General features: G+C 36.7%; 2 protein-coding genes across 10 annotated transcripts; both read right to left on the reverse strand.

Annotated features, from left to right (window-relative positions):
* Positions 1–13416: 13416 nt before the first annotated feature.
* LOC144710985 (polypyrimidine tract-binding protein homolog 3-like) lies at positions 13417–18387 on the reverse strand. Of its 2 annotated transcripts, none has more exons than XM_078584863.1 (15): positions 18226–18387; positions 18019–18123; positions 17859–17930; positions 17709–17785; positions 17523–17604; positions 16398–16530; positions 16140–16204; positions 16004–16053; positions 15868–15909; positions 15734–15785; positions 15602–15647; positions 15471–15484; positions 15266–15373; positions 14932–15075; positions 13417–13909 (listed from the first exon to the last, which is right to left on the reverse strand). In XM_078584863.1, the coding sequence occupies exons 2-15, from the start codon at positions 18073–18075 to the stop codon at positions 13520–13522; spliced, it is 1332 nt and encodes a 443-aa protein (XP_078440989.1). In that variant the 5' UTR covers positions 18076–18123; positions 18226–18387; the 3' UTR covers positions 13417–13519. The 2 variants fall into 2 exon arrangements, with proteins under 2 accessions (XP_078440989.1, XP_078440988.1); XM_078584862.1 differs by having other exon boundaries at positions 15590–15647.
* A 3748-nt stretch (positions 18388–22135) lies between these two features.
* On the reverse strand, positions 22136–27277 carry LOC144710986 (PI-PLC X domain-containing protein At5g67130-like). Of its 8 annotated transcripts, XM_078584867.1 has the most exons (11): positions 27158–27277; positions 27017–27082; positions 26719–26835; positions 26486–26623; positions 26203–26301; positions 25240–25543; positions 24456–24679; positions 23651–23737; positions 23397–23585; positions 22772–22801; positions 22290–22414 (listed from the first exon to the last, which is right to left on the reverse strand). In XM_078584867.1, exons 1-9 carry the CDS (start codon positions 27191–27193, stop codon positions 23400–23402), a joined length of 1257 nt encoding a protein of 418 aa, XP_078440993.1. In that variant the 5' UTR covers positions 27194–27277; the 3' UTR covers positions 22290–22414; positions 22772–22801; positions 23397–23399. The 8 variants fall into 8 exon arrangements, with proteins under 8 accessions (XP_078440996.1, XP_078440994.1, XP_078440993.1 ...); XM_078584870.1 differs by lacking the exons at positions 22290–22414; positions 22772–22801 and adding an exon at positions 22136–22249; XM_078584868.1 differs by lacking the exons at positions 22290–22414; positions 22772–22801 and adding an exon at positions 22146–22252.
* Between the last annotated feature and the right edge of the window lie 204 nt (positions 27278–27481).

Below are 27481 nucleotides of genomic sequence, written 5' to 3' on the forward strand. Positions count from 1 at the left end.
CTCTTGAGGGCAAGTTCTTCATCGTACGCTCTTTCCATCCATACGGATGGATGAATGACAAGTGCCAAAGATAATTAAGGAAAACCTGGGGCAAAAGTGAAATTTTCACACCCTTCTACCCTAGGTATTAATCTATAATTATTGCACTATTTTGACTCTTTGATGCTCGACCACACTCTGCACTTTGAGGGAAGCTTTTATTGAAATAACTTTTATCCTGGTATTTTATTTGTTTTTAATTTCTTTCTTCATCGATCTTGATTTGTTTTCATTAAAAAATCTCCTTGGCTAGGGCCAAATGTACTAGCGTTTGTCGTGATTGAAGGAGGAATGATCAGATTCGATTATCGACATAAAAATGCCCTAAACGTCAGATGGATTATCTGTCCCTTACCTTCCTCCAAATCTCTACAGTCTTCACCAACTATTACTTTTTCAGAACCCTTTTTATCTCATTACACTTCCGATTCTGGTTCTGCTTTTGAGGACCAGGATTAATGAATTTACAATGTATATTCTACCTTCCTAACCTCAATTTGTTTCGTTTATGATCTCTAAATCTATTTTTTATTTAGAAAATAAATAGAGATGATCCTTATTAAATATTGGAGACCTTATATTTTCAAATATCATATCGAATCAAGATTAAATCTGTTAAACTCCATTATGATTATCTGGAATTTAATCCATGAACTCTAATTGCCCTTGGACGACCCCTCTATCATCGTCTGCATCTTAATATAACGAGTTCATTATAAATATTATTGTATAAGTCAATTACAAAAAATGATGGTAATTAACCTAGTTAGTGACAGTAAAATTTAGCTTATCAACGCCCTCTTCCAAGTGGAAAGTCAGTATTCTCATTAGAAGAACATGTTTGTAAAATCTTTATGTGTAAAATCCTTATGGAAAGAACCCTTGCTTATCACTAGTTAGTCATATTATTTTAAATTTTTATTAATTAACTCAAGCATCAACAGCAAAGTAACACTCCAAATTTGAGTTCCTCCTAAATCAGCCCATTATGGTGTCTCATGGGTGCAAATCAGCCTAATATGGGCCGCTAGTAGGATATCTTTGTTCATAACTGGCCTAGTGCAGACCTGGTGGTCCCACGTAAACCATGTGGACTGTTTGTTGGCATGCATGATGGTCGCAGAAGGTAGAGTTATTATTTTATGAGAGAGTATTATCTATGTTATTAATCGCACCAAGATATGACTTACGACTTAATGTGTTGTCCAAATATGATGAATAAATTTTGATATCAAGGTCTTGTAAGGGAATCTAATTTTTGTATAACTCACATTTTTGTGGGAATTATTAGTGCTTCATTCAACCCTTTCACCTGAATATCAAAATTTAGGGTAACAAATCCCTATCTTGGATGTCACCAACTTTGAAATCCCTCCAAATTACTTCTCTTGGTTTTTCAGCTCCCAACAAAATAATAGTGTATAACATCCCTTCATAATTGGATCTTGCTAACATGAAAGAGTGAGAGATCAAATGGATAAATTTCCAAGAGTAAAATAGATTTTTTTACTCATCTAGTGTATTCATAACTTATTTTTTCCTCCATACCACAGCTAGATTCTCTACAAACCATTTCATAGCGTCCATGAATGGTCACCTCCATTATCGCATGGCAAGTGATGTTAGAAACAGTGGACGACATTTGGATGCGTAAGTAGCAATATAAGCCTGACCAACATTTGTATTCAATTGAGACTTTTATTGTGTTCTCTTTTAGATGGGTTATGTTTTTCTTACTATTTTTTAGACAGTTATTGTTATCTATTTGGATGCATTGTAACTTCTATGTACTTGATTTATTCATTCCTCGGAATGAAATGTTACTTATGGCATAAATGACTAAGGCCATTTTCTTGAAATAAAATTGATAAATTAGTGTGTGATAGAACCCTGATAAGCCAAAAATAGGAGTAAATTTTGTGCAATTTTAAACCCTTGTCGTCGTCAATTTTAGCTTATACAATAAAATTTATAAAAACTCTACTTAGGATGTGTAATGGTAAGTACGAGTATCGTCCAAGTGAAGCTAGTAAGGAATCAAATTGATGTTATTTTAGAATAATTTGAACCTAATTGGGGTCAATTTAATCTTCAACAGAGATCAAATTACCCTAATTAGAGGAGAATTGTAGAAAGGGGGATAGAAGATATGAGATGAATAGAAGAAATAAGGAACTCTAAATTGAATTAATTAATCCAATTGAAGGGATCAAATAATTCAAATAGAGAGATTGAGAAGAAGATTTAGATTTGTTTTAGCTGATTCTGTAGATTTGATAATTTAGGAAACACTACTCTACTGAATATTGAAATGGGAAATTTAATCTCCTAGAAAGTTAATCATTTTTATGTTGTTTTTTTATAGTTTTCTTGAAATGCATTTGAACACCCAGTTAAATCTCTCAATTTCTCCTCTCAATCCTAATCAGGGCTTGTACATGCAGCTCAAGCCAAGCAATTTAGAAGTTCAGACAGAAATTAAGAAGAACAATTAAGAGATTCAACTAATAACATCCAAAATACACCAAAAAATTCAAATAAAATGAAGGAAAAGGTACCAAACAAGTTGATCCAGGCTGGACTCCTCTCTGTCTTGCAGCTGTGATAGAGCACCATCAAGAATGAGCTCCCCCTCTCAAAATATAGCTTTTATACTTAGGTTACATGGTGAAAATCACCATTTTACCCCCGTTCAGTAATTAATTTTTATCTATTAATGTAGGCTTGATCTGAATGATCAACCCCATATAGATAGAAAGAGGGGATTAAGACAAGCAAATCCATCATCTCAATCAGACTTCAGGATCAAAAGTTATTAATAAATGAATTTAAGCCAATTTTAACCATTGGATTTAAATCCATTTATTTAATTATTTTATTTTGAGACACGCAATGACGTGTCGATTTTTCATTGGCAGACGACGCTTGGACTTCAAATGGCGGTTGGTATCTGCGCGTACCACGTACCCCCCCTGTCGAAAATAAAATCAAAAGAAATGTTTAGGAAAGTCAAGGTGGAACAAATAACCATGCACCTTCGCATGCGTTTCTTGTAGCGCGGACGAATCCGCAAGCGCCACATCACCGCCCATGCTTGCGCGTTGTACGCGCCACGCGGGTGGTGAACTTACCTACTGGCGCTGACCCTCATCAAGCGCCGTCAGATGCTAATCCGACAGCGGTGATGAAGCCACGTCAATCGCCCGAAAATCTCTCTAGCACTTTCGTAATAAAGTCCTCTTTAAAAATTGGAATTGCCTCCTGACGCCGCCCACAGGTAATCGTGTATATGTCCTCAGCACACTCTCTCTCCTCTGGTTTCTCCTAAAAACATTAAAACAAATGTTAAATAATTGCAATAAAACCCTGGAACATTTTAAATGACATCTTTACGCCTGCAACCACGACCGAGAGCATTTTTGAGGGTATCATTGCAACGAAAATTACCAAAAGCCCTTTGAAGTTCAAAAATTATCTTAATACTCATTTTTTCCTTATAAATATATCTTTTTTCTTAATAAAAATGTATTTCTTCCTCAAATAAATCTCAGAAAAATCCAATAACATCCTAAAAAAATCTAGAAAATTCTAGAGAATTCACTGATTCATCCTCATACTAATAAATCTGGAAATTAAATATTAAACTTGCCATCTTCATTAAAGAATAATTATTTGAAGCTCAAATAAATCCCTTAAAATTCATAGAAATCACAGAAAATTAGGGAAAAATCAGAAATCATTTGAAAACAGTATTTTTTATGTAATACATGATAACAACCCCATTTTAAGCTCTTTAAATGCATAAAATTGTGCTAATAGCATGAAATAAAGACCGAATTTAGGGTTTTATCAAACCCGTGATAACATTGATTTATGTGGTGAATTCATCCACAGAAAATAAAAAAATCATCCAAATGAGAGGGTCCAAGTAGCCTATAGGCAGGATAGAATGCAGGTATTTTGGGTCCATTTCATATGGCAACACATATTAGGAAATGATATTTACCACACTCATATATGGTCAATCCCTATATGGTTAACTTTAACTCATTTGTGATAAATAATAATCACAAAGGATTTGAAATAATTATACAACCAAAGTAGACAAACATCTCAGCAAGAAAATTCAAACTGTCAAATTGTGAGGATGATACAATGAATCAGCATAACAATGTCTCAGGGACTTTGTTAAAGTTTTTAGAGGAGTCTGGAATCATTCATTTTTACAACATCTTAGGTACTCCCAATTTGAAATATAAGGATGATATGATGAGGATTATGAGGATGATATGATGAAACAGGATAACAATGTCTCAAGGGGTTTGTAAAAGTCTTAGAAGAGTGTCGAATCATTCGTTTGTACAACAGGTTAAGTACTCCCAGTTTGAATGGATTGTGGGTTGGCTCGTCAGTTCTAGAAGCTTACGGGTCAAGAATTTTCTAGAATCTTATATACGATTCTAGTACATTTGAGATACTTCTAGAACCTTCTAGACGATTCTACAACCTTCTAGAAATCTTTTAAACTCTTCTAAATTATTATAGAAGATAGTATATCCTACTAGAAGCTTATGGGTCTGTGTATATGTTCTAGAAAGGAGTAGAAATCTTATAGAGAGGGGGTTCTCTATGAGCCCTATAAAAGGAGGTTCTCACCACAAGCTTGAGGCATCCGTGTGAAAAATCGTGTGGCAACCTGAGAAAGTCACAAAAAGTTTGAAGCAACCTTTAAAGTTTGAAGCTAAGCTTATTTGAGAGTTGGGTAAAAGTCGGGGGAACATGGCATCTTGGAGATGCACTTTTGTGTGAAGATGAAACCTCGTATGGATCTTCTTATTGGTCAGTCCATTTGGTGACATTGTTCTCTTTTATCCTTTACTCTTTTCTGTCTAGGACCTCTATTGTGACGATTCTTCATCCCTTAAATGAGGTTTTATTTTTCTCTTTTATAGTTGTGGTTGTCTCTAATCTCATCCATAGCTTTTTGGTGGATATTTGTGCATAGTTCAATAGATATTTAATACTCTCCTTCAAGAAAATATCAACAACAAATGTTTTACCTAAGAAATGACTCTAAGAGTTCATGACAGGGATGATCTCTAAAATTACCTCTTCCCAGGATCTCTAGAAAAAATCTCCCAACATTTCTGCTTAGTCTCTCGATAAATATTCCACATAATCAAATATGAATACTCCATTTGAGAATTTGACAGGAAAAAAGGAATCCTAAAGGTATTTTCATACTTGGGGTTGTCAAGTTAATACAAGACCTTATATGCCAAATGAAAGAAAACTTGACTCCAAGACAAAATATAAGTGGTTTCAAGTTTTATGAACCCATTACAGTAGTTTTTGAGACAGGAAATGCTTTTTTTAAGAGTTTGAGTTTTCAGGGAAGGTAAGGTTAAGTGCATGGTATTTAAGAAAGAACTTTTCAACAAATTTCTGGTCATTAATAAAAATATTCACATTTTCTCATCTAAAATTAACTAAAATTCAAGATGATGATCTTCTACTCCTTTTTAGATGAATAAGCTAAACAACCTCAGTAACAAATGTCTCTAAGAAGATCCACTAGATTAATGAGAAAAATGTATATTAATTTCAATGTGATGCTGATTTTGGGATAAAAAAATAATGATCGTCTCAACTTATGATAAGCCATTTACAGTTTTGGTTCTAAAACATGGGAAGATTTCATAGATAAGGATATCAAATCCATGATAGATAATGATGTATGGAACATTGCATTACCTTAAGGTGCAACGCTCATTGGTTATACATAGGTATTTAAAACCAAACTGAATTAAAACAGTAATATATAATGCATATAGGTTTAATAGTGCCCAAAATTATTTACTAAATGAGTGTAAATTAATTATATAGGGAATTTATCTCCACTTTCATCAAAAGACTTTTTCAAGCTATAAAGGCACTAATATCATATCTTGAACTTGAGATATATCAGAGTGATGGAAAGAATGCATTCCAAAATGGAGACATCGGTAGGAACATAAATAATGCAAACAGAATTTTTTTATTTGTATCCCATGCAAATAGTATGCATACTAAATATTTGTTTATGGGCTTAAGAAACCATCACATCAATGGTTTCACAAATTTCATAAAAACATCACCTCATTTGGATTTGCGAAGAGATTAATTGAGAGTGAACGCATGTTTACTGTCTTGCATGTGGATGACATACGTTTAGCCATCAATGTCATGGGCCTTCTGTGTGATACAACTAACTTCTTTTAACCTAATTTTGAGATAAAGGATCTTGTTGAAGCCTTTTGCAGATCAGCCATTTAGATGTCTTAGTTTAGGTGGCCAAGGAATAACCTAAGAGGGGGGTGAATTAGGTTCTCTATTTATATTTTATTTTTATTTTAATTAGCCAAGGATTTTTTTACTTAAGAAATGAGGTAGGGGAAATGGAAGACACAGTTTTTTTTTTAGACAGCCTAGCCTAATCCTTAATGTTGTTCGGGGGTATCCGTCCCGAGGTGATGATGTGCCCTAACCAAGTTTGTGTGATTGCCACCCAAACAAATCACTTGTAAATAGGACTGAACAAGGATACAAAGAAAAAAGAAAAATTTGATGAAGCTTTATCATCCTCAACCATCAAAGGCTTCCACGGAATAATGTTGCTTAATCTACTTCAACTTAGCCCCCAAAGCCTCCTTCTTATGGCCCCCAAAACCTCAACCTGAGTGATCACAAAGATCTAGTAATAACAGTATATTTTTTGATAATGTATTCTCCTCTACAGCACTTAGTATTGATGGCTACTCAAAATAGTGTTCAAGACAATGATCAATTTTAAGTATTTCAACAAGAAAAATTTTGTGTCAAAATTTTATTAATTCAGAGTTAAAGATTCATAAATATAACTATGACTTCCCTTCAGTAATACCTCCTTGTTTGTGGTCGTTCGTTCTTTAGTCCTTTTCCCCTCCACGTTTTTCTTTGGATAAAATTCTCGATTCGCGTTTGACCTTTGATGCTTAAAATTCCCATATCTTTTTCAATCCTGCACCAAATCCAATGATCCCACCTGGAACGGTTTTGTAATTGCACAACTTTTATCTTACACAAAGTATTCAAAAACAAATTGGAGAAATCTCCAGATCAATCTTTCAACGTCCTTTGTTTACGACTTGATTCCTCTGTGTCCAACTTCAAACCCCTGTAACTGCGATTAAAACTTCTTTGGTTTTGTATGGATGTTAGCAACAATTTATGTTGAACAAAAGCTCAAAATCAGTATAAAAGATATGCTAAAAATTATAAACTTATTAAAGGGTTGAGGATGTGTGAAGTTCGGATCCCAGCCTTCTTTTCTTTGAATCTTGAAATACCCTGCACCAAAAACCATGATTCTAAGTTCTATGGACTTGGATTGATGTTAGAAACAAATTATCTCTTCAAAGAATGCTCAAAAACTGCTTGAAAATGGATCCAGGACTTGAGAGATCTTTCTAGCTTTTGGACTGCGATTTTCAAAGGGCAAGGAGAAGGGGGTTTTAAAATTAGGGCTCAAAACTGCATATATGGACTTGGAAATATGAAAGGGTATAATGATAATATATCAAAAGTCATACAGTCATATTCATTGATTACGATTAAATAATATAAAATAATAATCATTTTAATTTCATTTTTTTATATTTACAATTATACCAGCAATTCAAAATAATTTTCAAGAGTTAAGAGCAAACACTAGCCGTTCTGCCAAGGACTTGAGATTTAAAATAATATCAAAATTTTAGATATGTTTATCACAACATTTAAATAAAGATATCACCATTGGATAATAGTATCTTGATGTAATTAATTTTCATTAAATCATCAATAAATTCAGTTTTAAATATTCGAAGGTAGTAATTAAGACTTTGAATAAATTATTCAACAAATCAAATGAAGACAAATTCACACAAATACCCGAACAGTGGTAAAAAATATGTTTATCTTAATTTCATAAAATAACAAGTCCTAAATACACGGTTTGACTTGTTCAGTATATGGTCAAACTAAGTAACCTTTTAATATATCTAAGACACTTATTTTATCTTCACACACAATCAGTCAACTACTTGACTGAGGGTCTATTGTGCTTTGATCACAACCCATATTGAGGCATGCATCACTTTGAACATTCATCAAAACACACTTCAAAGCATTGTGTTAAAAATACCCTTAAAGCTTAATCTTCAAGATGTATTGAGAAAATTTTCAAAATATTTTATATTTGTCACAAAAGGACCATCTTAGAAAGATTATCCAAAGTTATGGTACATGTAAGAATGTACACCATAAGATACACATTTTTATAAAGGAAAAAAGTCAAGTTTAAAATGATGCCTGACGAACAATTTTAAGGCCTGGGATCCCTTATGCACCAGTTATAGGAAGCCTTATGAGTGCATGTTTGGTTATGCCTAGATAATGTGCACGTAGGTGGCATGCTCAATTGAATCATGAGAAGTCCAGGTAGTAATCATTATAAATCAGACAAAAATATTTCACAAAATATTATTGAAGAGAAAAGGGATCCCTGCTCATATACCAAGAAATCAGATTATTTGGAAAGTCATTCTGTTTTTTATTCTGATTTTTTTCTAGATACTAAGATAGTCTAAAATTTGTTGTTGTGTTTATCAATGCCTGGGAATTATGATCAACTCAAGGTTTGGGGTGCTTATTTGTGATTGATATTTGATTTAATTAATAAATTTTAAAATACTTTGACTCGTAAAATAAAATTACTGGCTAGTGTTCTGCAAGGGTTGTCTCCATAAGGAACATATGTTAAGGATTGAAAGCCTTTTAAAATGATGATTATAGGATGAGATGTTGAGATGAGAAAGGTGATAAGGACATTTATGTATATAAATTTTTATTAAAATAGAATAAGTTGATATGGTAAACTAAGATAATGAGGTGTGGATGGTTGATGTGTACGGATGATATGGATGGAATGAAAATATGTGGATGGGTAGATGTCAATAGGTGGATGTGGATGAATGGATAAATATCGATGGATGATGAGAAGAAGATGAGGATGTAATCTCAAGGAGACTCATCATATAAACTCATATTCTACTACAATCAAGGTGATCTAGGATAGTGAGAGAGCCATTGTACTTCTATTTTGCCTTCTATTTTGATGGATCATGAAATCACTTTCTTTCACACCTAAAACTGTAAGAGAAATTCTAAGATCATTTTTACATGGATTGAGGGGTTTATATATCAGAGATTATAGATAGATAAAGACGAGACATAACTGATCTTAGAATTTCAACCCAAAAGTCATTATTGACTTTCAGATATTTCACTCTGAAGTTGGATCATTCTGGGTTGTCGGAATTTTATGTTCTCGTCAATCCGTGGTGTATTTCCAGTGCATCAATGAATCTTCAGATTTTCCCAAAGATTTTGCCATAATTTTATGTATTTAAATGACAATCTGACGCATGTGCATCAGAGAAAAATACGACATTGTATTATTGGAAGTGCTCTTCGTGATCTGTGTTTATCATCTTTTAGCCAGTAAAAATTTTTCAAGTTGCGATGCCATAATGGTACCTTTTTTAATGATTGGCCACAATTCAATACAATCAGATTGTGATATGTGAAAACTCAAAAGAAACCCAAAAAATTCATAAAACCCCGTTAAATAAATCTAGAAAAATAATACATCACAAGAATTGCTTAAATTTTAATTTTTGGCTTAGAAATAAATACATCAATGAATAACAGTAAAAAAAATTAACATATATTTGACTTCAATTCCATAAAAATAAAAAAAATTCATGAAAAACAGAATATCACTCGGAAAATTGATTTAGAAATTTTAATCATGATAAAAAAATATACATAATCATTTTACTAAAAACAAACCTAGAAAATGAATGATATTCATAGAAGAACTAGTGTTTTATCACAGGCTTATATCATGCAAAAGTGGATTATTAAACACGCATAGGTGAATGATATTAATTTCACATTTAAATATTGAATTAAAGATGGATCATAAAGCTGAAAACATAAATGATCATATTATCTTTTTCATGGATCAAATATGTAATTTTCTTGGTTCCTTTGATTCAACCTCTTCAAGCCATTGAAATTTCCGATTTCTATATGTATTTACACAATCTTCAGAGTGCTGGTCTCCTCGTTGTTACCTCAAAATATGTTTTCAAAAATTCAATTTCCTTGCCATCAAATCATACCACCTGGAAACACTTGGAAATGGCAAGAGAAGAGAGGGAAGGGCACTTGAGAATGAATCACATGGTTATGAAAAGTGTGTGCCTTCCCTTATTTATACGCTCTAGGATGATTTTATGAAATCCTTGATTTTTTCTATAAGTCGCCATCATTAGGAAAATTCGGTAAAATTATGAAAACTTAAGAGTATATCCATTGACATCTAAAGTATTTTGTATGCGACTTTCTAACCCATGTATCAGTCTAGGTAGTAACTTTGTGTCTAATAAACATCATGGGCCAACCATATTAATTTACGAGATCAACATATTGACTAATTATTAAATAATCAAGGTAACATAATCTATAGCTTGAGTTTCCACCCCACGGGGTACAAAGCTACGCATTGTATATTGAAGATACGAAGGACTGTCAACTCTCTCATAGAACATTCGCTATCATTCGTTACCATGTAGTATAATTTATCATCTGGCAGGACCCCCAAATGACTTGAAGAGGTTTGATTGCATCTTCTTCTGTTAGTAAATCTCCCTATTAACCATGAAGCCCTTGTCAGTCATTCTAGTAAGTACTGATTTGTGGTAAAAATAAATGGATAAAACATACTCTAATATATCCAGTACCGTTTCAAGGGGTTTGATTGCATCTTCTTCCATTATTAAATCTCCTCTATTACAGAGGCAGTCAATCTCATCTTGACCACACAACCACCTTTGTTGACTTCATGTTGCATCCGGTCTACGGCTGATTTGAATCTCAAGGGTAGATACTTCTAGGTCATATTCAGAACACAACCATGCATCCACAAGGAATATTTGTTGTCTCTGGTCTAAAGAACACTTACACAACCATGACATGAATCAACCTGAATGATATTAAAGTGTAATACCATTCAGGGATTCATATGAATCAATTCAATGAACTCTTTATCTAAATAGAACTCCAGTTCTTCATACAAATGGCTACAAGATCTAACATATTCATTATATGAGGAAGACCAGAAGTGATATTATTTATAGGTATTATGATGTTCTTCTCGAATGTCCACTGTATAGGAATATTTATAATATATATTTTTTAGATAACGAATCATATTTTAATGATCTCACCATATTTATGACATATTTATATTAGGAATATTTATAATATATTTCACCTTGTCATCGAATGTATTCATTGACATCATTTATAAACATCGTATGTGCATTATATTTAACATATTGTATGAAATATTGATCAAGATGTCGAATGTGCAGTCGACTTATAGGCCAAATATATTCCCCAACAAGAGTATCTTCCACTATGCTGCCAGAATTAATATCATGTTATGAGGCATGGAATCATGGAAATTGGTTGTAGAATGTTATTACAAGCTAGAGAGGTTTATGGCATTTGAAGACAATAAAATATCTATTGATAATCAGGAAGCTGTTACGCTAGCCAACAAAAATCATGATACTAACAAAGTCTTATCTCATATACATGAAGATCTTGGTTGTCAAAGAGATATCAGAATGGGCCTCTGTCTTTTGTGCATACTTGCACAAACTTCAAGATAGTAAATCCACTCCCGAATGGATTATCACCAAAGGACTTTCATGAATCTGCTGATCAAAGAAGATAAATCAAATCATGATGAAATTTGAATGGGTATTTGTAATTTGTTGCTCAAACACTAATAGAAATTTTTTTAGTTATCTTCATTCATCAATTACTTCTTCAATATCTTGCCATTCTGAAACAACCTTTAGTTGATTCCATTCAACTTCGGGGGACTGTGTTGGAAGCACGCATGTATGAATCACCTGTCATGTAGTTTCCATTCTACATATTCATACTTGATCTGAGTCATTCATTGGATTGATAGAAGCAATAATTCATGGTTGTGTTCGCCCATTTGGTTCTATATGAGTCAGCTAACAATTGAGATTGGTGAAAACATATTGAAGAAAGATAGCGAAAAATTTGAGCTGTTAAGGTAACGATGGTCACTATTTAATTAAAATAAGCATATTGAAGAACGGGAGATTGTTATGATTAATTTTCAATATGGATATACATATATGTACTTTTATCTCATAAGATATTTTTTAATCCCAACTCATGTGATTCACTTGATTTGGTGATGGAATATTCATCCATGTTTTATTGCCAGCATGAAGAAAGCACCCTAATTATTGTCACATCTGTCCCAGCCAACATGAAATTGGCTCCACCTCAAACTTGAGTCAAGATTTTGTGCACACTAACCACCCACAGAAGTTGATTTCTATTAGCTGCTAAACCGTATGCAAAAGGACTATCACACACAAAGTCCACTGAGTAAATAGTGGGTCACAGTTCGTGGCAGGAAGGCTTAGCTCACCTCCCCAAGACTTTGGCCTTACTAATGTGTTCTTCGTCTACCAATATCAATAGTTTTTTCTCAAGCAAAACTGGAAAATTTTATAGTGAAATTACCATCTATCCAATTTTTTTCTCCATGTATGCTATGGATTATTTTCATAGATAAACACTAACGTCCACACCTACCAGTGCATAAAATAATTCAGAATTTATGTATTGTATCTTAATTGAAATAATACTGGATTTTGGAACTCTGTTTCATGCAATAGTGGTGATTATAAGTGGCATCCTTCCATTCTGACATTTCATATTTTTATGTGCTTGAAATCTCTTTTTCTGCTTGTCCTGTCTGTGTCTATATTCAGTAATAAATCTTACCATGCAATGGCCTAATTGTTTTCTATACGAATCCTACATTGATTGATTCTATTTCTCCACCTCATGGTACTAATTGAGTCCAGGCTTTCCTTTTCTGGTTTGTCGAGCATTCTGCCAGTCTTTTGGGGGCTTAAATGTCAAAAACATATTAAAACAGGGACTACTGTGCAAAATCAAAACTCGAGCACAACCCAGTTCAAAAGGGGGGAAATATAAATAGAAGGGAAAGTGAGGGTTATCAGTAAAACCCATATTTTATCATCTTTTACTATTAGAAGAAACCCAGATGCTTTAATTGCAAGAGAGAAAAGAAAAACCCATCCAAGCAAAGGTTTTCCAAGAAGGTGATAATAAAATGGCAGCAAGAGTGGGGTGTCAGAGGTCAAAAGCATATTAAAGAGGGACTAATTTGGAAAAAAAAAAGAAAACAAAACTCCACCATAGCCCAAATCAAAGAGGGGAAGAGTAAAGGTAGGTATAAATAGGAAAAGAAGCGGGAGAGATAAGAAATTCAAATGCTCTGGAGCTGAGAGAAGGAGATGCGGACTGTGGAGCCGTCGAGGGAGGACGCGTGCTTGGAGACGAGGGCGTCGGTGGCCTGCTCCTCGGTCTCGAAGAGGACGAGCGCTTGCTTCTTGCCGTTTACTTCGAACAGCTTTGTCGAGACGACAGTGCCGTGCTCTTCTACGTGGCTCACGATCTCATCTTCACTAATTTCCTGCGGCAGCGACGAGAGGTGGATCATCTTCGTCGGCGCGCAGCAGTAGCGGTAATTCTTCACTGCATTGCGGTTGAAGCGGTTCAGGCTCGACCCCGAGTATTCATGTGTGTCCTGCGCCGGCGTTATGTTTGCGTGCTTCGAGAAGTTCACCTCCAGCCTCTTCCCAAAAAGCATCGCCCCCTGCCATCAATTCAAAAGAATTCATTCATTCACTTCATTTCTCCACCCTCTTTTGTTACACAAAAAATTATCATATTAATATCCATTGGAGCTGCACTGAAAACAGTTAAACGTAGATGACCAAAGAATGATGACGACGATATATCTTTACATTGAAAAGCCATGAAAGAGTATCGCTGCACCAAGAATGATGATGTTTGTCAACATGTAATAGAGTTTTATATCAAATCCGAATCAGTATCACCAAAGAGGACGATGATTTAAAAAAGACGATGACATGGTTTTATAGCAGCATCGGCAAAAAGTTAGCCGCATAAAGAATGGTGATCATGATTACAATGACGATGATGATAATGGCATAAGAATATAATAGAGATTTCACATCAAAGTCTGCATCTGTATCATTAAGAACAATTATTGTTTAACAATGGCGGTCTTTTTTAAAGATACGGAGCGACATCTACAGCCGTAAAAGTTAACAGCATCTAGAATGGCGATACATACAGATAAGATAAGAGTTTTCACATAAAAATGATGATGATTTAGTTTTACATCAAAATCCAGGAATATTGATCATAATGATGAAACCGACAACGATGTTCAACTATATACACATTACGGAGTTCTAATATAAAAATCTGTATCAGTATCAGCAAATATAAAAGAATATGATTTTTTAGTGACGATGATATGGTTTTAAGTCCAACCCATAAAAAATCAAAGCTACACCAAGAACAATGATGACAATCGTCTAGTAATACTATAATCGAGTTTTAATTTTAAACCCCTAATTGCTGTTGCTGTCATTGCACCAAGAATGATTTCCACGTCATATTCAATTTTTAAATTGAAACCTGCTTGAGTTTAGCTGTAACAAGAATGATGACGGCAATGATGATGATGATTTTTTTTCTGAAAGATGATTGAAGGAGAGGGGTCTACCGACAAAGCAGTGACCTCCCATCCCAACTCATGATGACGAAGATAAAGATGAAGATGAATATGACCATGATGATGCTGACCTTCAAGAAATGGACGGCCAGCTCAGCCTGGAAGCCATCGCCCATCTGGATAAGAGCATGATCTGGTTTGTTGCGCAGAAGCTTGATCCTGACGATGTTGCCATAGATGGAGAAGAGATTGAACAACTTATCCTCATCTGTTTTCTGAGAAATTGAAGATGTTTAGTAAGGGTTTCATATTTGAATTGAATCGCCTATGATCTATTAATGGACCCATTAAGTTAATGGGCCTACGGGTCCAATCGGATGCAGACATGTCCTCAAAACAAAATGTATAACCTAGACAGAGAGAGAGAGAGAGAGAGAGAGAAAAGCTCTGGCGGTTTCTTCTTACTTCAGGGTTTATGTTGGAGACAAGGATAGTGCAGCGGTCGTTCGTGCCAGTGACGCCTGGTGGCAGGCCGCCACCAAACGCAGCAACGAGGGCGGCAGGGTTACCCATCTAACCAAGTAAGCAGCAGAGAGATTAGAAATGAGTGGGCATTATAAAATTAGAAACTTAAAAGAGGTTGGGGAAAGTTGGATAGTAATAGACCCACCTGTGGGAATCCGACTGAAGCAAGCAACACAGCAAAACAAAGAGGAATGCAAAGTCAGGCGATAATGAGGGAAATATTTATAAATAAAGAAAACGGAGGAAAGGAAAAAATGAAGGTACCTCCCCTCGCACCTGGTGGTTGAAGACCGTAAATCCCAGCAGCGTCGCCATACCCCGACTAACAAAAAAAGGAAAAAATGAATATTTAGTCACAAAAAGGATTGAAGAATATGAAACAGAATATAAAGTTAATCCCAGACTCACCTGAGAAGCTCTGCTCTTGTTCTCAGACGGCAAGGTCGGATTCGTAAAATCTCTGGTAAATTAACAGAAAAATAAATAGAGTTATCACTTAATGAAGATGAAATTTTAGATCTTTCAAATCATTAGAAACGCACCTAGACCTCTCGTTGTTGTAGTTCACTTGTAGTTCGGTGAGACTGAACAGTTATTGCCGAACAGACAAAAATTATTGAGATTAATGTTTGACATAAACATTAAAAAAGCATGTGTCGGCTGTTAATTAGCGCTTACTTAGAGAACTGAATATCGAGCTGACAGCAACCATCGTAAATATTGCGCCCCTATGAAGAAATTAACAGTCCATAAACCAAAATAAAACTAAAACTTAACTCCACTTTACAAGGGTGAATCAATAGTTGACACATACTTGTAATGTATCTCGTGCTTGAACAGCGCTGTGACGAGCCTGATACTGTATAAGAGCTTGAAAACCTGCAAAAAATCATCAGACTCTCAACGAGAGGGTAAAGGAAATACGAATTCAACATATGTGAATAAATTAATCAAAATAAATTAAGATGTAAAAATAAAATGGAAATAACAAACCAAGACGAGGAACTTTGAGAAAATAAAAAGTCAGAAATTCATGTTCAAAGTAGAGAGAGGAAGACTTGAAGAGGCTGACCGGCTGACTTCTGAAATGTGACGATCTTCTCCACAAATCCATGAGGAGAAAAAACTTGATGCAGCACTTCCACGGTTATGGGATAGAGCATGTGATGAATGGTAACTAAGAGGATTCGGTTGGGTTGAGAATCCTGAATGGCCAACAGCAGACCAGCACATAGACAGAAGGAAGAGAGAGAATGAATATAGAAAGATAGAGAATGAATATAGAGAGATAGAGAATGAATTATACAAAGATTTAGAACGAGATCCAGAAAGAGGGACAGAACAACGGAGTAAAAGAAGTAAAGGGAGAGACAGAGAGAGATGAGAGTTTCAAAAGGCATGCAAAGTCTAAAATGTTAATAGTTTTTCTCTTGAAAAATTCAAAGCCCATAATTAGTGTTAGCGGAAAACGACGCAAATTGTCATGGTCATTCAAAAACCAGTCATCATCCGCAGCAAGAAACGACGACATTATCATCAACATCCTTCCACAGACAAATGACAATGACGCTTTTGTTATCATCTTCCGTTAACAAATGAATGATGAAGAGAGACGATGACGATGTTGTATCATTATCCTCATAGCCATCATCATCCTGTCTAGGACTAATGATGGAGACAACATGACTCGTCATTGTCCTTGAGGACAGTGAACACTACTCATAATAAAACAATGGGGGGAGAGAGAAAGGAAGGGTCATAACAAAATTAACATCGCTTCCCTCATTCCCTACCTCCACAATACTTGACAGTAATAAGGGAAATCGAGAAAACTTGTGATTTTCCCATTATTTACTACCTAAATAACTTCTGATAATATTTTTTTGTATAATAAGTAAAGTTTGCATCCATTGATTAGAGATTAAGGAAGAAATAGAGAAATATGACCATTATATGCGTTGTGGGATCACAACGACCACACCAAATATTAATGTAGACATATAATATCTGCCTGATTATAATTAAACTAATTATTCTGCATTGAGAAAAACGATCTGACAAAGGGTTGACAAACATCATGATTTTTAGAGTTCCCAGGGAGTTCTCCTTTGCAAAAATAAGTTAAAAAATAATGAAATATAGCTAGAAGTACCTCAGTAACATAATTTACAGGCAAGGAAATGAAATAAACACCAACCTGCTCTTTTCCCCCTTGTTGATTTTGATCCATCGTTGTCAGTTCTTGATGAGAAGAGAATTGCATATACACATTTCTCCCCCTGTTAAAACAAAACCAAGACCCGTTTAAAAACTTTCTTTGAGAGAGCTTCGTGAGTTCAAAAGACAAAAATATCAATACCCCTGTGCAGGAAAATAACCTTACCTAATATTGGGCTGCAGATTCGTGTAATACTGCAGTGCCGTCGCGGCAGAGGTTACATCATGCATTTGTAGAAGAGCCTAGAGAGAATAAACGACATTTCAATCAGCTTAAAGTGCACAGCGAATAACATAGAACAATAGAGCGAATCACCTGATTCTTAGCCCGCAACATCACCAACTTAGTAACAACGCCAAAAGGCTGGACCAGCTGAATCAAATCATTCTACAAAGAGAAAAGTGGGCATGAGTTCAATCTCACGGACTTGCCACCAGGTCAAACCGAATACCGATTGGTGCAAGGAAGAACTAACATCAGAAATCTCGGACCCGACGTTGCGAACATGAATAACTTTGGAAGCCTCAGACATCGTCAGTCACTTTCAGACAATCACAAGCTCAAATAGAGAACCCAGAATCTGAAAATACAAAAGGAGGAAGAATAGGTTAACAACAACTAAAAGGCATACTAAATGACGAACTCCACGACGAATCAAAATTAGGGTTCGTAGGAGAAATACACTGAGCTGCCTTCGGTGCCCTAAAATCTCGGTACTGGAGATAGAGAAGATCTGGAAATGGAAAGATGTTGGAAAGAGGAAGGAGATGGGGCCGGGGAAAGATCGAGCGTAGAGAGAGAGAGAGAGAGAGAGAGAGAGAGAGAGACTAGAGAGAGAGATGGTGCGATATTTTAACAGTGCCTATCAAAGCTAGCAGATAAGTAAACAGGCCCAACTAGGGCTGAAGGGTTCACGGACGCGGACGGGACGATTTTTCGTCCCTAGACGAATAAATCGTCCCGTCCAATGGTATGGACGAAATTCTGGACGAAAATTCGTCTCAGTGACCACCGGACGGGACTGTTTTCGTCCCATGGGACGAAAACAGTCCCGTCCGGTGGTTTCGGACGATGCACCGACGAATGTGGATGAAAGACTACCAAATTCACATCTGCAGGTTGAGATGTAGCCACATGGCCTCGTTATGATAATTTGCATCAAAGTACCTCTATTTTTCGCGTGTGCAAACTGATGCCGCTCAGAAATAATTGTTCATATGTCCATTTGGATTCTCTCTCCTCCATATTTCCCTAAAAAACTTTAAAATCTACATTAATATATTAAAAATATCAAATAGTTTTTTTTCGTCCGGGATGAGGGATGGGGTGGTTTTTTACCAGGATGGGATGAAAATTCGTCCCCGGAGGACTGGACGGGACGGTTTTCGTAGCGTCGGACGAAAATTTGTCCCGTCCTTCTTCCCTACACTGAATCCGGACATCGGACGGGACGAAATTCATCCCGTCCCGTTCATCATCCACGACCCGGACTATCCAGAACTATGCTGAAGACTATCCGCCACTTTGATATATTGCCCATTTACTCCTTATGATGTCACAAGGAAGCATCTGAGGTAAATTTTTCATTCACTATTTTGAGTAAAGCATTTTGGAATGTTGTATTCATAATATTTGCAAGATTTTGACATCAGCAAAGTGATGAAAATGGGATGGAGGTGTCAAGATGTAAGTATTTCTATATTAGGGTGTACTTTTGGGATGTACAATTTGTAGTACAATAGAATTAGGTGACAGCAGATATCATCCTTTTTTATATAATATAATGCAAAATTATTGAATGGTTTAAGGTCTAATCTCCTTAAATAAATGGCATAATATGATACTTTTACATGACCATATAAACCTTGATATCCTGTGAAATAAGTTCAGTGTGTTATAGGCACAATAAGACAGACTTATTCCTATTCATGTTATCAGAACATGGCATGGCAGAGTCAATAACATGAGAGACGACCAAGAATTTGTTGACCAAAATGGAGCCAGATGATACCATTCAAGACTAATTCCATGGGTTGGAAAGTCTTCAATGTTAAATGGATATAATATTTTTTTTGGCTTTAGTTCGTCAAAACTCACCTATTTAGGCTTGGGAATGATCTAGTATGTTGACTTAATAAAGCAAGATAATTTGAGGTACAATCTAATAATGGAAATTTTTTGTTGATATAAAATATGAATATCCATGACTTCAATAATGTGTATTTTTTATTTTTTGTTGATTTCTTTAGTCAAAACAGAGATAAGGGAAATTATAACTCTAACACACTTCCCATGTTTTTTTACTTGGGTGTAATTTTGGACATTACCTAGGTACCTCTTTTATATTAATGTTTATTACTTACTGACCGTCATATTTCTCTCTATCACATGCTATAAATATTTCAGGACTTCATCATTATAGAACTGAACCCTATCTTTGTTAAGATCTCCATTGAATCAAACCAAGATTATTTAGGGGATTTATTGTGTCGTCTAAAACTGATGAGAGATGAATTTTTAAAAATCATCAACAATGGTCTCCTCATTAATCACCAGTGTGAAATCATATTTTAGTAATCCTCCCTTTGATGTGTATATATTTTTAATGCAACATCATTAATCTCACTACGTGTCAAAATCATCAGCAGTAGTGTCAACAATACAAAACTAGTAATTGGAAACCCTCTTTTCAACATGATACTCTTTCACCACTTGTTATTAATCTAATTATCTCATCAACATTATTGACTATGTTCTTTTCAATAAGTTATCATTGGTTTGCAATCGATTATTGGAACTTTCTTAATAGTCAGAACTGAAAAAAATCAACCATTATGACACCTTTTAGAAATTCACTATCTATAAACATTGGCGTGGATAAGTAGAAAATTGTTATCGCTTCAATGTTCATGGAGACATCATTTTATTTATACATTTGCTCATCTATTTCCTTAAATACATTTTCCTTGAATAACTTCTGTGTGAATAAAAGTATTATTGCTCAGTTATTCACTATACCTGTCAATGAATTCACCAACAAGTATGTGGTTCTAAAACTAAATGCTAATTCACTATCTGGGCAGGTGAGGAAGAAAAATTTGCTATATAATTTTGATGCCATTGTAAATTTAATTTTTTTTATTAAATAAAACGTAGCGTAGTGGTGAGTGAGGTCATATCTGCGATGACTGGTGTTTAGATGTGGATCTAATGTTTGAGCCAAAAGGAGAGGGAATAAGATGATAATATGGCTAATAATAGCTGTAATGTGTTATAATAGGGCAAGCTAGATAGATATAACAAGGGCAATAGTATTATGATATCAATAATATTAAGTTGGGAGAGAAGAATAGATATGGTATGTTAATATGTGGAGTTAAAATAGAAGGAATTAGTATAGCTTTACATTCTAATGGAGAGAATATTTTTTCTGCGTTGTAATTATAGGGAGAAAGATAATTGTTGATTGAATAATTGACAACCACGAACTGGCTGAAGAAACGAATTCTAGACAATGTTGAGGAGAGAGATGATACAATATAACACTTTCTCAAACAATGAAGTTTTACACTATGAACATCTGCTATCTTTGAATTATTCATTCTATTTTAACTCCACATATTAACAATGTATAATTGGCTGGGAGGTTTTCTTCTGATATCATACTTCAAAATTTTCTCCAAGATGGGGACTTGTACAAAAGCACCATTGGCATCTCTGAGTTCAAACATATTCAGATTTGGACAAGCAAGTAACAAAGGATATCCTAAATATCTTCGAGATATTATATGTACCTTGGGAGGAAACCTTGTCACAAGGAATACCATGGATACAGCTAAAGTTAAAATTATCTTAATGGTTATTTCAACTAATTTGTGACAAATAACGTATTCACGAGCAATTTTTCAAGAGTTTAAATTTATTGTATGTACCCCAATGATATTGTATTGTGATAATTGATTAAAGATGATGGGTTAACACAGAGACAAGCAACATCGTTATAAATATAAAGCATACCTCAGTCCATCACAAGTGTTTTGAGATATCTCGTTGGAATCATATGGCATAATAGGCACCACACATTCACATCTTTTTTGGCTTCATTAATATGAATCATATTCTTATTTATTCATTAGATATGTTTATATCAAAGTTTGAATATACTCAAAATAATGAATAAATTATGTTGAGATTGTACAACGATGATCTCTTATCTTTAAATGTTATGATGAATATATAAAGATGTCCAAATTAAATAACCCTATCTACTCCTACTCATATAATTTTAAAGTTTGATCAAATAACCATTTATGTAGAGATTCTTAAGTATAGAAAATGGTGCTACTTAGATAAAGGGTTATCCGAGTTTGTACACATCCCTTGATGGTCTTATACTATTCGTCAACCAGGACAATTCATATCTCTGTTGTGTATATTTTCCCCAGACTTGAGGCCCCAACGACATCTTGTAGACTGACTGTTGTATTGAGACTCTGGCATAAGAGCTCTTACTCATAGGATTCATAAATGTCTTATCTTAGATGGAGAAAGAAGTGCACAAAGGACTATTTAGTACTTTAATTTTTTCTCAATCTCTATAATATACAAAGGCCTATCTCTTTTTTCAAACCCCCCTTCCCACATAATATATATTCCATTTAGTTCACTATATAGTTGGTACTATCCATTGTGGTTCGATGCTTTACCTGCTACAATTCAGTTCGTCAGAGTCAGAGCTCTTGTCAATTGTAAGGGAAGAGATAGATTTGATGAGTTAAATTAAAAAGAGAGATAAAAGATGTATGGGCACATGCTCAAGTGAAATGCTCAAGTGAAGCACCAGTGCTCAGAGCTGAGATCTCCTCAAGTCGCTTACATCACAACAATCAATCATTAATATCCAACTTAATCTAAAGAATGATGCACATATATTAACGCATGACATTCTACGAGGGAGTTCATTGTATGACACTTTCATGCAGTCAAGGTTGTACGTTGATGTTTTTGGTAGATCTCAAAATGGCGACGTAATATTTAAGACGTTGGAATGAGTGTATTGCTTTGTGTTGCAGACCACACAAAATGTACGAAGACAATATTTTCCTGACTATCCTTCACCAGATTGTACTCCATCACACATTGTTAATTATGTAGTTTATTTTATTAAGTAAATTGGTTCTTATTTGTTAATTTTAATATTTTGTCATCGAGAAATCATCCTAGTTTACCTTCAAAACCAAACAGTCCTCAACGTAAACCTGATAGTACGGGAGAGATGAATAATTAGTCATCGTTAAATATTATTCTAAAGCGAATCAATGATGTTTCAGTACTACTAAATCGACACAAATATACGAGCACTTAAATACTCAAAGCTCAAAAAAATATGTAACGTGAACAACAATAACCAGCCAAAGAAACCTAAACTGACGGTTCATTCAATCTCTCAAATAATTATTCTCATCGTGATTTTTTCTCGCACTGTAACCATTCATATCTTTTAAATGTGCACTAAAACAAAATTTCTCTTAAAGAAAAGCTAATAATTATTAAAACCCAGAAAGGCACGATAAATATTATTCGAAAGCGAGTCGAAGATGGTTTAGCACCACAGAATCAATACAAATCTAGAAGCAGAGACCTAATCAAAGTACACACAATTTAGCGACTTGAACAACAAAACCGAGCAAAGAAACATAAAGTAACTGTTCACTAAACTCCCAAATACTTATTTTCATTTTGAATTATTCACATAAACAACATCTATACTGATCAAAACAAAATATCTCAAAGAGTGGTTAAGAATTATTGAAACCATGAAAGACATGATAAAAATAGAGAAGTCGTACGTACCCATCAAAAGGCGCCACCGATCACAATAGACAAGGTTGATATAAGAACGACTGAAGCAATAGCCCGCCTCCAGCTCAAGAGAGGCGGCGCCGCCCCGGCCATAGACGGCGGCGGCAGCGTCGCCTCCGGCGCAACGTTAACAGGGCTCGGCGCCGGCGTTGAATAGCAACTGCCGAACGTCGCGTTGGCCTGGGAAGAGGATAAGCTTTAGAATCGGACGAGTGGCAGAGAAATAAGATAATTTCATTAATTACCTTGCATAATTCTATACTCTCACAGCCACAGGTCAGACCGCCGTTCGCCACGTCCACCGCCGCCGGAGCCCCCCCCCCGTCGCTCCTCTGAACCCAGATAACAACCCGTCAACCGTCCTGACCTCGAAACGGAAAATGGAACGAAACCCCTTTCAGGTCCCGTCCCGTTATCAAATCCACTTTTACAGTCGAGAAGTAGTAGAGGACGACATCAACGTCAACGAGAGTCAAGGATACGAACATCGATGTTGGATGTTCGTCAACGTTGACGATGATCGATGACGCTGGCTTTGAGATGGTTGACATTTTCAGACTTGTAACGTCATCATCATCGAAGTAGTAGAAGCCTTGTAACCCCTTTCAGGTCCTGCCTTAGATGAGACGGTTGAACCGTGAATTACCGTCGTCCAGTCCAACCCCTGAATTATGGGTGGGGATGGGACGAAACGACGAGCACCGAACTGAATGGGATGGTCCTGTTCTGTCTGTCCAAACCGTCATCCGTCATCCGTCATCCATCTTGAACCCCACCTTGGGATAGACATGGTTGTTCTGGTCTGTTAGTTTGAAAAGAACAAAAAATTCTCGCAAAAGAACCGCACAGGGCCTTGGCCTTTGTTCTGTTCTTTTTTTTTTAAAAGAACAAAATTCGCACAAGGCGAACAAAAGAACCGCACGCGGGTCTCTGCAATCTTCTGTTCGAATTCGTTTTTGTTCTGTTCGGAAAACTGAACAGAACTAACAATTTGCACAAATTCACACAAAAAGAACAGAACGACCACGTGTACCCCGGGAGAAGCTTTACCTTGTAGAAGTCGACGGCCAAAAAGTTGGCCCAGCGTTTTTCAGATTGGCTGTAGCAGGCGCGGAGGGTACTGATGAGGGGGGCCGAGTTATCCACGCATGATTCAATTGAGTTGGCGAGGGTGGGGAAGTGATTCACCAGCACGAGTGACTGAGCCAGTGATTTCATGACTGGTGACTCAGCGCGGTTCGGGCATGCACCTTGCACCATCCCTTTATCACCGTCTGCACACACAAGATCAAGGTCCGGCACACGTCAACCGGCGCGTCAACCGTTGCATCAATTTTAGAAGATAATATCAACCCTACACACATCAACGTCATCGACCCTTGATGGATTCTTTATAATTGATGGACATGTGACAATAACGATGACTTGGACTATTGTTGGCGTTGACGCTGACGACGTCCTCAACAAACGTCGCCTACTCAGCCAACGTCACGCGTAATCATCATGCAGACCTGCCAAATCCTAGACAGGAACACCGTTGGTGATAACCAGTGAGGAGTTCCACTGACGGTTGACGCCGTCCGTCAATGTCAACCATCAAACAAGTCAACGCCAACGTCATCGACCCTTTTGATGAATTTTTAACCGACGAACATGTGGCACTGACGATTGCGTTGACGACCAACAACGTCTACGCGCTGTTGACCAATTGTCAACAATAGTCAACGTCAACTTTGTCGACCAGACGTCCAGAATAGAGAGAGAGAGAGAGAGAGAGAGAGAGAGAGAGAGAGAGAGAGAGAGAGAGAGAGAGAGAGAGAGAGAGAGAGCGTACACTGATTCTCCACGACGTAGCGCCACGTGTAGGCGATGCCCTCGGCAGCCTCTTTGGTGGGGTTCGAGGTGAAGACGACCAATCGCGCGTTCTGGGCAATCATGTCGTTGACTCGAGGCCAGTCTGCGCCGTTCTTGGGCATGCCCGACGCGGGGAACAGGAACTTGGTAAGACCAGCGGCAGCGAAGACATCGGTCAGCCCGCGAGGTTTCTTCACGTAATCTTCGATGAAGATGGTGATTATCTCTGCAGGGTTCTTCTCCAGGAAGCTTCCAATTTCCTTGAGAACGTTGGCCGCCGGTTGCTGAAAAGATAAATATCTTGATCAAGATCAAATTCAAGAATATGATCTAGCTCAAAGATTGAGATCAAGATGGAATCGAGTTCAAGATACCGAAAAACGTAAAGATGAAGATCGAGATTAAGGTCAAGATCAGGATGGGTCAGTTTCTGAAACGGACAGTGTTAGCTCGCAAAGACGAAAATCGACATCTCGAGCCAGACGGATTGACGGGTGGTTGACGTAAGGATGATGAAGGCACAAAGTCAACGAGCGTGAACGTTCTCCTTCGAGTGGGTCGATTAAAAAAGTTCCGTCATCGACCCTCGTTGACGTTAACGGCGGCGTAACGGTTGGTGTACCCCGTTAACCGTTCGTCATCGAAAAGTCGTCGTCGCTAGAGGATCACTGACGCTGACAAGATTGACGCGCTAAAACCCCTACAGAACACGTCATCCGTCATCGTCTAGAGCTTGTGTGACAAGGACGGTTTTGTCACCGCCGCCATCCATCATTTCGCGTCAAGATGGCTGAGGATGACGATTCAGAATCGTCATCTCAAACCCCACGAGTGGAGGAGAGACGATGGCAAAATCTCCACCGTCATCATAGCGAAGACGAATTACGGAGAGGATGGAGACTCGTCAATCGTCATCGTTACCGGTCCGGGAGTTGAGACTTACGAATGCGGTGAAATTGTAGCAAGTGCCTCCGAAGGAATGGCAAAGCCAAACATCCCCCATGAAGTCGTAGAAGTCAAGCATCAAGCCCCTGACGCCGTTCTGCAACGATCCAATGTGAAACAGCGTGAATGTGTCGTCGTCAAAGCTGAACAATTTTCTGCACGGTACTTGTTTATTCTACGAAATCGGATTTCTTTATACTAGAAGCATTTAACAGCGAAGAAGGGGAATAATTGGCAATTAGATAAGAGATCAAAGATGGGTTGAGGTGAAATGTACCGACGTTGAGCTGCGCGGTGACGGTATCTTCTTGGTTGGTGGGAGCGATAATCTGGGCGCCTGTGGCGCTCCTCTGGCCAGCCAGAGCGAAGGAATTGTGCGTCGTTAACCATGAGTACTTGTTGAACGGCAATCCCTTCACCTTCTCGATTTTCGAATGTTTGGTCGCGCCAGAAAATGAATATTAAATTCACTGATCGAATAATAGGATTCGAAATCGGGTCTGCTGCTTAAAACCTTGGATTGGGGATCTAATGGCTTGACGCGCGTGCAACGCTTGCTGCTGTCTGCGCCGCAGGGACTGCAGCTGAGCCCCGAATCGCAATTAATAACATCGGAGCAGGTTTCTCCAATCTGTGATGCACAATCCATCAGAAATTGACTCTATTAATCTCTCTAAATAGACATCAATTCTAAGACCAGATAAATGTTTCTTCCGCGGAATCGAATTCCTTAAAATCGAGGCAGGTGAATAATTGACAAATCGTATGGATTTGTCGGTCAATATCAGACGAGAAATAGAAGAGAGCGAGACCTTGGCGGCGCAGATTCCGGAGATGAAGAGCAAGCCAACTGCCGCCGCAAGAACAACAGAAAATTTCTGAGACAAGATGGAAGAATTACCGATCCAGCATGATGAATCGGTCGAGCGAAACCAGCCAAGACGAATGCATACCATCAAACTGAGTGAAGATCTCGGTCGAGTCGCCATTGACCCCTTCCTCTGCTCGCACTCTCTCCTCGACGGCCGCAGACGATACCTTTTCAGCGCGAAACGCCACGTTAACTTTTCAAATTTATAGGAAGGTAACTCTTCTTTCCCGGAAAACCCACAAAAGTCATGAGCGTTACTTTTCTCCCTCAATAATTTTTAGATACTTCCCCATGGGACAAACAAAACCAGAGAAAAGGTGTAAAACATATTTACATTTTCTCAAGGTTTTTTCTACAAAATATGTTAAATACTGACGACTGAGCGGAAGATCCTTTCAGTCCCCTC

The sequence above is a fragment of the Wolffia australiana genome, chromosome 13, assembly GCF_029677425.1.
Source record: "Wolffia australiana isolate 7733 chromosome 13, ASM2967742v1".
NCBI lineage: Eukaryota > Viridiplantae > Streptophyta > Magnoliopsida > Alismatales > Araceae > Wolffia > Wolffia australiana.